Consider the following 12997-nt stretch of genomic DNA (forward strand, 5'->3'; position numbering starts at 1 on the left):
AAAACGGCGCGGTGGCCAAAACAGACAAACAGAGTGGACGAACACTAAACAAGTATCGTGCGAGTCCTCCCACATGAGTAGCATGAGTAGCATCATTCAACTGGAATCTCAGTACATCTGCACTTGAACAAATTGTGATTGTGCAATCCCTGTGCCTAAATACAAATATACATTTTTCATCACTTGTCCTACATGACCCACACTCCTTGAACCAATACATACACACAACATACAACATATAACACAAACTATACACAGGAGCGGGGCACAAGGTGTTATCGTGAAGAACAGACTCTTGAGGTCTTAAAAGCTAGTGGTTTTATATCATACTTAATCTAATAAACAGTATCACATCTTCAAATCTATTATCACTGTTACATTGGTTAATACAGCAAATACACGTTTTTAAAAAAACCCGATGACTCTGCAGGGTCCAATGGTTCAGAGGTTTTGAGATCCTGCATTAGGAGGGTAGCTGGTTTGATTTTAAAGATCTAAAATGAGACAGAAATGAAACAAGATCTACCATAGAGCTGGTGTCAATATTTAGATCTACCTCTGTTTAGAATAGACCCATCTTCTGTTCCCCTATTCTGACCTGATTAGAGGTCAAAGCATTTCACAGGCAGCTTCTGATCTTATTATAGAGCCTTCACCCACACATCCTAAGATTGAGAGCGTCAGGAATTTCTACCATGGCTCAGTGACCTCTATCCAGGTCGCTCTCTTATCCGTAATGTTTCTAGAATTTTATAATTATCTTTCCTGCTAGCTGACCCCCCCCCCATCAAAGCCTATACATATGCCCTACACTGTGTTTTGCCATCCATGACAGACATTCCTCTAAGCCTCAATTGCTCAGGATTCTCCGGAGATCAAACAGTACTTGCCATTCTTGGAAAGTGGACTTTGGCTACTTTTTAGGGGGGTTGGAAAGAGAGGAACCGATAGGAAATTATTTTTGTTTTAAAGATGTTTGGCAGCTATGATTTCTTGCTGATACAGAGTATCTTCAATAAGATGATTTTCTTGCCTTTCACCTCTGGAGGCCTGGTTTCAAATCCAGCTCAGGTCACAACTAAAATGTTGGTTTTAACTTAGCCCCCAATAGACAATAGTTCATATTAAATACAATAATGGTTGGACTATTACATGCACCCTGTGTATATTAAAAACACCTTGTATATAATGAACATGAGGGGTCTAGTCAGTTCACGGCAACCTACTTAATTTAATATCTAAAACAATATGTTTAACTCTTATACATAGTCATAAAATCCTTTACTCAATTTTTCATTTGAGAATTCTCCTTATGTAAAAGGTGTTCAATACATTCAATTAAGCTTAGTACAGTTGTTGTACACCCTACTTAACTTAACATCTAAAACAGTACGTTTAACCCTTAGAAATGTAAAACACTTGACCAAAGGTTTTATTAAAAAAGTGCCATTTAGCCTGCTTTAGTTACTATATCCAGAATATGGGTCCTAGACTTGACTTAAAGATATTGGTGTCTGTTTAATTGATCTTAAAAAAACGATGAAAAAGTCCAGTTACCTGAGTTTTGCCTGGATTTTGCTTGTATCGCTCATTCAAGCAATTAAAGGGTTTTGAACCCTTGGTCAACTCATTTGAAGCAGATGACCCGCTCACCATCTGGTGTGATTATATTATGGCTGAGCTTGCTTTACACAGGTTACAGTCAGGGTTAATGACGGAACGGGAAAGGAAATGTATTAAAAGCATTTAATCATAATCACGTGGCCTGGCTTGATTGTGAATCTTGACGCCTACAGCAGGAATGTATAAGCTGTTTCATGTAAGCATTGCAACATTACTGTGAACAGTTTTTCAGTTATATTTTGCAATTACCACAATCTCTCTGCATGGGTTGATGCATGCTTATGGGATTAAAGGATACCTCTTGAAAGCGTGTGCTATCTGACAGATAGATACAATGTGGCCATTTTATTAGAAACTACTGTATTGAAAAACTAGTTGAATTGCTTTTGTAGATATGGAGCAATTTCAAATTCATTGTCAACAGTTGTTGATTTTTATTTTTACTCAAGTAAAATGCCATTCTTCCTGCTATCTAATTAGAGTGTCCAAGACCATAGCCAGCTGTGAGACACCTGTATGGTTAAAATCATAATAATAATAATAATAATAATAATAATAATAATAATAATAATAATAATAATAATAATAATCATTTATTTAGGCTCTTTTACACGTTGCTTTGCCTCAAAATAAAATGCATTTCATCCCTCGTTGTGTGCATACATGAATTCCCAAGTCCGGTGTTGCCAACTTAGCGAATTTGTCGCTAAATCTAAAATCACAATCTAGCTTGGAATGAATTTTTCTAATAAAAAGTTTTAATATTTTAGTGACAAATCTTTTATTTTTTTAAATTATAAAAGCTAAATTCAAAAAATCTTTCAATTGTAGATATTTTTAAGTTAAGTAAAAACTGTTGATAATAACCTATTTGGGGTTTTGTTTGTTGAAATCTAAAAAATAAGTTTGCCCACCATACTTTCTGCAGTGTCCTGGCCCGAGACCGAAACATTGGGCTCTATGAATAGGCCAATACACCATTGACACTGGGTGTATAAATGGTTGTTTCGTGATGAATCAAGCAGTGTGCGGCTCAATATACTGTCTGCTTAAATTGTGTCTATTTACTTATGTCGAGTCTCTGTTTAGCCCCCACTGCTCCTTTTGTGAGTGGCAGGTATGTATGTAGACAGTTGCTTTGATTGATATGTTTAGTACTGTCTGAAGTCACACAGATCTGAATGGCTCCACTTCAGACCCGCAGGCGCCCTATCAGCCACAGGGGTTGCTGGTGCGCGGTGAACCGTGGCTAGCCCTGCCGACCTAATCCCTCCCTACCCGGGCGGCACTCGGCCAATTGTGCTCCGCCCCCTAGGAACCCCCGGTCACGGTTGGCAATGACATAGCCTGGAATCGAACCTGCGACCTCCAGGCCAAGGGCGCATCATGCACTCCACACGGATCGCCTTTACTGGATGCGGCATTCGGGAGTCCCAAAAACAATATTTTAATAGAACAAATAACCACTGGTCCAAATAAGTGGCAGATCTAAATACTGCTGCATTTTAAATCAGTACTGATCCAACTGTGCTGATTTATTGACCCACTAATTAAAATCACAGTACCACACACAATAAAAATACACCAGAATCAAGTTTAGAAATTTTAGCATAGCAGTATTAATATACACTGTTAAAATAGACAGGAGTTAGGACAGGGTACTGCACTTGGATAATTTGCAGATATTTTAATGAACCATTATGCATTAATGGGTGAACTGCAAATAAAGATTATTTCTTTGCCTTTGTCCTACAGTCAGAGACTAACCATTTCTAGTAAATGGACAGATGCCATTTTTCCAGGCGTAAGTCCAGTTAATGGATTTTCATTCATGTCATGCCAAAATACTGTCTGGCTGAAAAAATCTACCTGGATGCAAGAATACTGTAATAAACCTGCTGTTTACCGGCTACTGGATTAATACAATCGATAGCGTACTGCTGCCACCACCTTTATTTAACCAGAGGGTCCTGAATCAATTAATCTTCATTTATTATAAAAGAGAATGTGTGAAAGTCATGGCACAAAAACAACAGGGGCATTTAAAACAGTATTTAAAACAGGTAATTAGCAATTGAAAAACTTAAATAGCAGACACACCCACTGCATACCTTCACCAGTGTAAAGAAAATAATGTAATAAACCACAAATTAGGTTACACAGTGTAGGAAACAATAGTATTGCAGTTTTAAAAGACAGCACTTCCCTTAACTTATGACTCCAAGTCAGTCCCCTTTCAGACTAATAACCTCTGGTGCTCAAATAAAGCTATCCCTAGTCCATGTTTTTTGCTTCAGTTAATTCTGGCATAGCTATGTACATGTTGCAGTGCCTCTGAACAAGGGAGTTGATGTACGTAATTCCTTTTTGGCTGGATATCTTCCTTTACTAGTTCCACTATAATGCTGAATGTTGCCCTGGTGACACGAAAGGACTCTATCCACTGCAGATCTGTGAACAGTGATGCAGCACAACCTCTTCCCACCAGCACGATGGGCAAGAATGTTTCCAAACCGTCCTTTCCCTAGCCATTGGAACTAAATAACAAGGCATAAGGATTTGCTGGTAGAGGATGTTTGGAGGTTCAAGCTCCCGAAACAAAGGGAAAACATCCACTGTTCCCAATCCAGACAGCCTTGGAAGCATACGTGGAAGACGTCTGGCACAGAGCTTTAGAATCCTACGTTGATCTGCAATACCTGTGTCGGTCAGTTTCATTTTATACCTCCCAGTTAATTCTTAATGAATGAGTTAAAAGATAAATTAGTTCAAACCAGATTCAATACTAACGACATGCCACCCCGCCAATGACATTTAAAAAACAATCGGAGCCTGGATCCAGGATCGGATCCCTTTAGTACAACCGGCACCTGGACCCCACCCCCCTGGACCCTACACCCTCGGACCCCACACCCTCACCTGCATCTGAGGTGTGAACACCCAAAAACTTTGGCCACCAGCTGCCACTGGTACACACTACACAACACACTGTGGGGTGTGGAGAGACATATTTAATGCCCTTTAGGAGAACTGTCCCTAATTTGGACTAATTTGGCCCTCTTCAACTATAATGTTTGAAAGTTGATAAGTGGTAGATGCCTCCCTAAGTTTGTTCTTATGCATACAGTATCATTTTGCAACTATAATTCATGTATATTTTCAATACTGACTGATATATAGCCTATATTTTACTTACAATCAGACCAGAGTACTTTAAATAGAAGCCAGCAGAGACTTCCTAAAGACAATCTTTTCAGTTTAAATGTGTGGTATGTTTTGTTAAAAAAAAAAAAAAAAAAAAAAAAAAAAATGCGTTGCAGATAATATTCATAGAGAAGTTACTTGAATATATACATTTTAAAACACCGGGTCTCTACAACGCGTTATATAAGTTTTCAGATACCTCTCGACCTACTTACTCAGCTTGATGCCGTTACTATGGAAACATCACCAAATACACCGGCACCTTACTGGTTGTATCTCTGCCCAACCAGCCTATCAGAGCTTTCGTTATTAAAGAAAACATGGCGCCCCTGAATACGGAAGATAAACAAGCGAAAGTTTAACTTTGTATTGCCTGACTTGCAAATAGAATACAAATTACGGTATGTAAATACATGTAGTTGTTTAATGTCTGCCAAAGTTAGTGATAGAGTTCTCTTTTTAAAGTGCATAAAATTATTATGAGAGAAAGAGCTATTCAAATGTGGGGCTTGCACTAAAATATATATTGTTATTGTTATATTAAATGTATTTTCCTAAACAATGCATTTGCAATTTTTTCAATTTCTACTGTGAATACTTTGCCATTAATTCTATAATGTGCCAGCATTGTATATCGATATGTGTTTACAAAATATGCAATGGGACTTAATTAAATGCAGCAACACTGAAGTACATATTTGAGTTTCGTTTTGTTTGATTACTGCCTGATTTAATACCGTAGCTTAAATAATTATAATATTGTATTCATTTTTAGATTTCAACATGTACAGTGGTCTACTCCCCCCTGGTATGAATGAAAGTGATGTGGAATTAAGTTCTGACGATGAAATTCAAGTAGACGCTGCCGGAGACCGAGACATATCTACCAAGAAATCTGTAAAACAAACGGCCTCTGAAGAAAAACTGGATATCTACCTAGATACAAAATCTAGTTCAATATCGGAGACCACCACCATCAATACTGATGAAATCGAGCAGAGTGATGCTTTATCAGAGGAGTGTCCAAGAGGAGTTTCTCTTCAGATATGGACAGTAGGTTTTAACAGTATTACCAAAGTGATAAATAACCTGACTCAAATGGCTAAATGTAACTGTTAGACAATTGGCCATGATCGATGGACACGTTTCAACTAATCCTTTCGGTGTAAAACAGTCGGTACAAATAAGTAAACATCACGTTAAAATTTACTTCAGTTAAGGGTATTGCCACTATTTCAAAGTCAGTAATATGTTTTTATGCCAGTGTCAGTGCTTTATAAGGAAGGCAGCGTCTGTATAGCCAGTCCAGTAAGTAGTCGTACCAGCAGCAGCTCTCATATAAGCATTACTAAGCTCTACTGAGGTATTTGTTCATTAAATCATACCTATAGCAATAACTGTTAAACCCGAAGCTGTAGTTCAAAAACTAATGCGGTGACCCTTTATTTATTTATGTTTCATTCAAATATTCAAATGATAAGGTCTATTTTTAAAATATTTTTTTAATGTGGGGAATTACCTTTAAAGTGATCGTAGCTAACGCAAATAGTTCCATGAATCTTAACTTGTGCACTCAACTGCCCAGTCCTTAAAAGAAACGTGCTATTGTAAACATGATATCTGGTTAAAGTAACCTTTTGATAACAATGCTTTCAGATGGTGTTGCGTATGTTTGGTCAGTTCTCTTGCTTGGCCATTTCATCTGGAGGGTATGTCATATCACAAGGTGATAATGACACACAGATCTTGGACAACCACACACTGCACATGCACAGAAATAGCAGTTAAAGCCAGTGACTTGTTTTTTCTTTATATTATTAGATGGATTACTCTGGCTTCATTTAATTTCACAGCCCGATTTAACTTTAAGCAGTGCACATTTTTAAAGAAAATCTCTTTTTTTATGGAAGAAGTCAACCACTGGCAAATTGTTTCCAGGAAATTAATTTCCAGTGGTTGGTTTAAACAAATGAAAACTCAACAGTCACTGACAGTAGAATACATGGAGTCAGAGCAGCATATCTTCAAAGCATGTTTGTTTAAACTAACAATGTTATTTTGACCAGAATACACACATCTTATTTTAGTATTATAGTTCCCCTTTTGTTATTAATCCTCATTTTTGAGTAGAGTGAGGTATGATGAAACTGATGCTTTGGTTGTGAAGAGATTGAAAGAGATTGGAGACCTTGTTGTACTGTCATTGCAATTTTATTTCAGTGATTCTACACTGAAAGTGTTGCTGCTGGAAAGGAAATGGGTCCATCTAGATTCAGATTAACATAGTTCAAGTTCTTGACAGACCATGATTTAAACATCTACATTTTCCGAATATTTAAAGTCTTGCCTGTTTAATATTATATTATTGCATGTTTGTTCTGCTTAGATCATGCTTACTTATTCCAGCATAAATTGCTTCTGAGAAGACTCTTCAGAGCTGACTGTGGTGAAGCATACCCCTTCTCCGCTGGCACATCCGACCCGTGAGGGCTCGGTATGGTACGGGTACGGGTGGTTCTCCACTGGCTATTTGTCGATCTGAGTAAGAACCAAACCATGAAACTCTGTCCTCACAAGACATCTGAATCCGTCCGCGAGCCGAGCCGAACCAGGGGCGGGGATAAGGATTTTCATCATTACGTCAGTACACTCCAAAATGAGAAAGAACAAACATGGCGGGCAGCGAGTGATGAGAGAAGTACAGCTTGGGACGCTGAGGAAGTGCAGGCACTAGTTTCTCTGTGGGCTGATAGAAGTGTTCAGGAAGGCCTGGAGTCGTGCATCAGAAATGAGAAAGTTTATGCACGAATTTCTGACGATTTGAAGCAAATGGACATAAACCGCGGGTACGGTACTTAACACACTCAAAAACTCTGCCAAATTTCTCATCCTTGACCTTTATTATATTAATATAAAGGGAAAGATAATGCGGAAATAAAACAATTTTAAACTTATTTACAAAAATATAGTCAAACAAAATACTGTACAGCTGTACCATACATACAACTACGGCACTCAAACAACTATCCTTAATCTTTGGCAAATCATATTTTTAAAACCACCTTTTTTCCCTTCAACAGAACTAATTGAACTTTAGTAAGTCAATATAATGAGTAAAATGTGTGGATTATAAAGACGTTCCTAAATATATTTACAAAATATAGCGATACAAGATACAGCTATACCGTTGGTCTATTAATTTTTTAACACCATTTGTTTGCGCATCTTTTGGCAAACTGAGTTAATTAATAACAATAATTAACTGTCTCATTGTGTGTGACGTCAGTAACACAGCTCGGCTCTGCAGTAGATAAACAACCCAGGCTCTCCTTAACCGCACCGTGAGGGCTCGGTACGGCCCTGGCGTGGCTCAGTTGTACAGTGGAAAAGAGGCATTAGTGTTGAGCTGTGAAATGAAGCCCAGACTGAAGCATAGTGCACTGATTCCTGTGCAACACTGATACATTTCCCCACCATCAGCCTTGAGGAGTATTTTGTTGGAATGCCAGGAAAATCAATCAAATCAATTATATATATAAGTGGTATGTGTCTGTATTTTTTTTTCCTGCTTGTTACAGTATTCTGATGCGTTTATTGTGATTTCAGAAATTTAAAGAGCTTCAGAATAAAAGGTCTGAAATGAAGACCTTGGTACAACTTGGAAGAAGGAGGCAGAAAAGAAAACGGAATAAAAAAGGTATTGTTGAAAACCATGCAGTTGTAGTAGCTGTGTAGTTGATATGCTCCTAATTAAGAATACCTCATACATTTGACACCAGGTCTATTTTAATCATTTAAACAGTGGTGGATCTTAAGGTCATTGGCCTGCTCTGTCACAGACTTCTTTCCCTTGTATTTCTATTGTGAAAATCTTCCAGTGTTCAGATCATTAAAACTGACCTCCTTCTCAAATATCTGAAATGCAGGGTTGTATTTAATTGATATAAACAGCCGCAGATCTAAATACTGCTACTGAGATCATTAGAACTAAGTATCTAACAGTGTATGGTAGTCTCTGTAGTGCATTTCTGTCTGTAAAAATATGTAAAAACGCAGGAATGGTCTGGTATTTAATGATTTTAAAGAAAGCAGTATTGAGACCTGCCACCGTTTAGATAAACTGAATAGACATAATTTTGTTTTGCAAGACAATATGAACTCTAGGGGTACTATTTGATAAATAATACAGCCTACTGTATGACAACATTTTCAGTTTTATTTCAAATAAAAATTAAAAATAACATGTAACCTTTTTTATTTCTATCAGCTCAGGGCTGGCGTCAGTGGGGGTGCACAACTGCACCCAAGCCCAGCCCCAAGTACAGTTCTTTTTTTTCTGAGCCCACTTTAATGACTAAACGTAAAAAAATATATAGGTGCCGTCTACTCCACTGGGATTAGAAGGAAAAAAAAGGTAGCAAGGTAGTATTGGCGGGCTGTCAATCAAAACACATTCGCAAATCATAGTTGACAGATTGTCTATCTGAAGGCGGGATGCAGAGCGAGCACTCTGGCAATAGGTCAGTATTAAGGTCATGTGATTGCTGTGCTGGGCGATGTAATACTAAAGGTGTAATTTCTTGAGTCTACTGGAAGCCATAATAGTTTTACAGTAGTATTTAAGGCATGCTGGATTTCGAAATGTCACATTTTTTAATTGTTGTCAGTTTTTCGTTAAGTATGGAAAACTACAAATTGATTTGTAATTCAATATGTTAACATAGCATTGTTCCACAGGCTTCATTTGACTCTGTGAAGCAAAATGATTTAATTACATAGGGATATGCAAAACCTTTGGCCATAGCGATAGTGCTAATTGACTGTATTCTTTAGGTAAATTATAACTGTACATGCAATACTGGCAAAATAAAATAAAAGTAGACTCGATTTACGATGGTCTGTACTGTATAGCAAGATGTTTTTATATATTTGACCCATAATATTAATGTTATAGTTTTACATATTATGTAACTGTTGCTTTGAAGTTTGTCTAAAAAAAAAAAATCATCACAATGCACAAATAGCATCCCCAAATCGCTGTCAGCCACAAGGCTAACCTGTTCCTGTCCCACATCGAACAAGCTGCACGTGTCAGAGTTTGTCTGCCTCACGAAATTCCGCCTTAACTAACGGATGGTCAAAAGTCAGCATTTTGTGACTAATTTGAAGCTATTAATATGTTTCAATGTTAACTAAATCGAGTTATTAATCAAATTGATTAATCTTGTTACATAATTGATTTATTAAAATGTTTGGATATACTGTACTGTTACTCTGATTGATTACTGTCTTGTTCGTGTTTTTGACCGATTCAGATTTTGCTACTGATGTATTTATTTTCAAAAGTTTTTCTTTAGGTTGTGTTACAGTGCAGTGTGTTTTTTTTCTTTTCTTTTTTGGGGGTGGGGGGGGGGCTAATTTACAGTCTTGCACCAGGGCCCAGTAAATCACTGTAAAGCACTGTATCAGCTGCATGCATTAACTAACTCCCCTCTAAATGCTGAAGCCCCTGTGGTAAAAAAGCAGCTAGCTGGCCTTCTAGTTCAGTGTGGCTACTGACATAATTATAAATATCTTCTAATGGGTAGTCTTTCCTGAAATATAGTTTGTTTTTCCAAGCAGGAGGAAATCAAGCCTGTGCAATACTTGAAGATGAAGTGCAAAATGAAAGGTATGGTACCCTAAATACACAGATGTAAAAGAAAACCCTGGTTATCTTCAAGCGGGGCTTTAAAAAGCTTCAGATTTCTTACCAGCATAAAAAACTATCTCTCAAGTTATGCATGTTTATTATTTTTCCAGGCTTATTATTTTAACTCTAGTCAAGTGCATTATCCTGGCACCACACTATAAATTCACTTCCTGTGCAGCAGATACAAGGACCCAGACTTGCTGCACACAGCAAGTGAATTTATAGTATTATGGCATTATAAGAGAAGTGCAAGAACGTTGTTATGCAGGAATTTATAGTGTTGTTGTGTTATAAGAGAGAAAACGTTGTTATGCTAATGAAAAGTAATGACATGTTTTTTTTAAAGGCTTATTACCCCTTTATTTTTTTCATTATCATGTAGTACTGTAAATACAAAGACAAATAAATACATCTCACTTGACCAAATACATTAGTTAATACATTAGTAATCATAATTTTCTGTGTCCCCTCTGCAACACAACGTCATTGTAATAAACATTTTACCAGTATATTCTAGAATTACAAACTGCATAACGTTGCTGCATTTTTTTTAAAATTCTGAACAGTTTTGACAATGAGATCTTTTTTTTTGGAAAGGTGATTTTTTTTATTTTTCTAACAGTATCTTTTGTACCAAATGCAAAATACACTTTATTATTTATTTATAGCAAAATAAACTATATTAATAAAAAATGGCTTGTATAGAGCCATACACAAAGTGTTAAGCTGGATATTCAAGTTGCTTTGTGGGTCAAAAGGTTCACGGCAATTTGCTCACTGCCGTTCAAGCCAAAAAGAGTAAAATGTTGTTGAGTAGTGTATATCATGATCATAAATAAAACATAAATTTAGAAAAATGCAGTTTAAAATGTTGTCTTTTTTTTGCAGCAAGCAGCAGTCTGAGCATGAAGCACACTGGAATGAGCTTAAGCAGTACTTTGGAGTAAATGATAGGCTGGAACATCCTGCCTGCAGCAGGCCTCTTCCCATGGTAATTATATATTTTCTGCAATTCTTCAGGAATGGTGTGGTTTTTACATTCCAATATACAGTATGTAGGTGAAATGTACTTTTCCTACCTGGTGACTGTGAAGGACAACGGTACAAGCTTCTCTTTGCTTAATACCGAATTTACTAAATGATGAATCAAATCTTTTTGAATTGTGCTATGCATGCTGTTGTATTTAACACTCTGATCATCTGCTTTAAAAAAAGCCTGCAAGCAGACAAGGTAGTGGTAATTATGTGGTTCTTTTTATTTGCATTAAAAATTATATGGATTTTTCTTCCTGCATACATTTTTATATGACAATTGCAATGTATGATGTGATACACTGGGCCCTGTTAACTGATGAGTTATTACATATTTGTAAATTTCCTTTATACTGTTTAAGATTGATTTGCCTCTTTAATGTGCTGCATCAAAGCAAAGGATGTTTTAAACTACTGAAACCTGGAAGTCTCTGCTTTGACTCATTGGGAGACTGACCAGTATAGCATCCTTAATGAAGTATTGTGATTTTAAAGTGTTGTCTAATTTTTATAAAAAATAATAATAATAAAATCTTGTTAACATTTGTTAACACTTAACATTGGAGTACAAATGTGACTATTGCACTCTGTTGTCTCCACCTGCTTGTATTTACACCTGGAACCAACATTGTTGAAAGTGCCACATGATTTCTCTGGCTTCAGGAAGGTTGTATTTTGGGTACCGGCATTTCTCAGTGAAACACACATTTGGCTCGGTACCTGGGTGAGAGATTCCATCTTAGAAATTGATGTACCGAGCACAAAATGGGGGGGAAAAAAAACAGAACAAGACCGCTTCAGGGTTTATAAATGACCAACTTGACGTCAAAACATTTTGACACTCATTTCTGTTGTTTTGTCAAATAATGTTTTAAAGTATGCGCTAGAGCCTATTGTTTTTAATGACAAGATTGTTCAGACATCAAGTACACATGAATTCCAGATGTTCTTGAGAATTATTTTATTATGCTTTTTAAAAAGGGACTTATAGAAAAGTAAATACAATGTTACTTTTTTTAATCAAATAATATATCCAAAATGATATACATTAGTCAAAACATACATTATTATTATTATTATTATTATTATTATTACCACACTTAGAAAAGACACACCCAAAACTTAAACTTACACATCAGTCAGCTGCTTGTACATAAACACACATATATATATATATATATATATATATATATATATATATATATATATATATATATATATATATATATATATTAGGATACTCTTTGATCTTTGAGCTGTAATATGTAACGTTATGTCACCTTAAGAAAAAATACACATTTCTTTTGGTAAAACTGTATGAAGCAGACAAACAAACAAAATAATGAAATGCCTTACTTAGATTCCAATTGTGATGAAACTTGGTAAGGACATTCTTTAGCTCGATTTGGGTATATGGAGTCTCCAGTCCGACTGTACATATCAATT

General features: G+C 36.4%; 1 protein-coding gene across 3 annotated transcripts in view; it reads left to right on the forward strand.

The window, feature by feature from the left end:
• The first annotated feature begins 5087 nt into the window (after nucleotides 1-5087).
• fam204a (family with sequence similarity 204 member A) overlaps nucleotides 5088-12997 on the forward strand; it is a 51326-nt gene continuing 43416 nt past the window's right edge. Inside the window, exons 1-5 of one of the 3 annotated variants that reach the window (XM_059035712.1) lie at nucleotides 5088-5228; nucleotides 5603-5880; nucleotides 8434-8524; nucleotides 10447-10498; nucleotides 11408-11510. In XM_059035712.1, the coding sequence (XP_058891695.1) occupies nucleotides 5611-5880; nucleotides 8434-8524; nucleotides 10447-10498; nucleotides 11408-11510 (516 nt within the window). In that variant the 5' untranslated portion in view covers nucleotides 5088-5228; nucleotides 5603-5610. The remainder of the gene's footprint in view (nucleotides 5229-5602; nucleotides 5881-8433; nucleotides 8525-10446; nucleotides 10499-11407; nucleotides 11511-12997) is intronic. The other 2 variants (XM_034030549.3, XM_034030550.3) reach the window with 2 other exon arrangements.

This window comes from Acipenser ruthenus, chromosome 13 (assembly GCF_902713425.1).
Source record: "Acipenser ruthenus chromosome 13, fAciRut3.2 maternal haplotype, whole genome shotgun sequence".
Taxonomy (NCBI): domain Eukaryota; kingdom Metazoa; phylum Chordata; class Actinopteri; order Acipenseriformes; family Acipenseridae; genus Acipenser; species Acipenser ruthenus.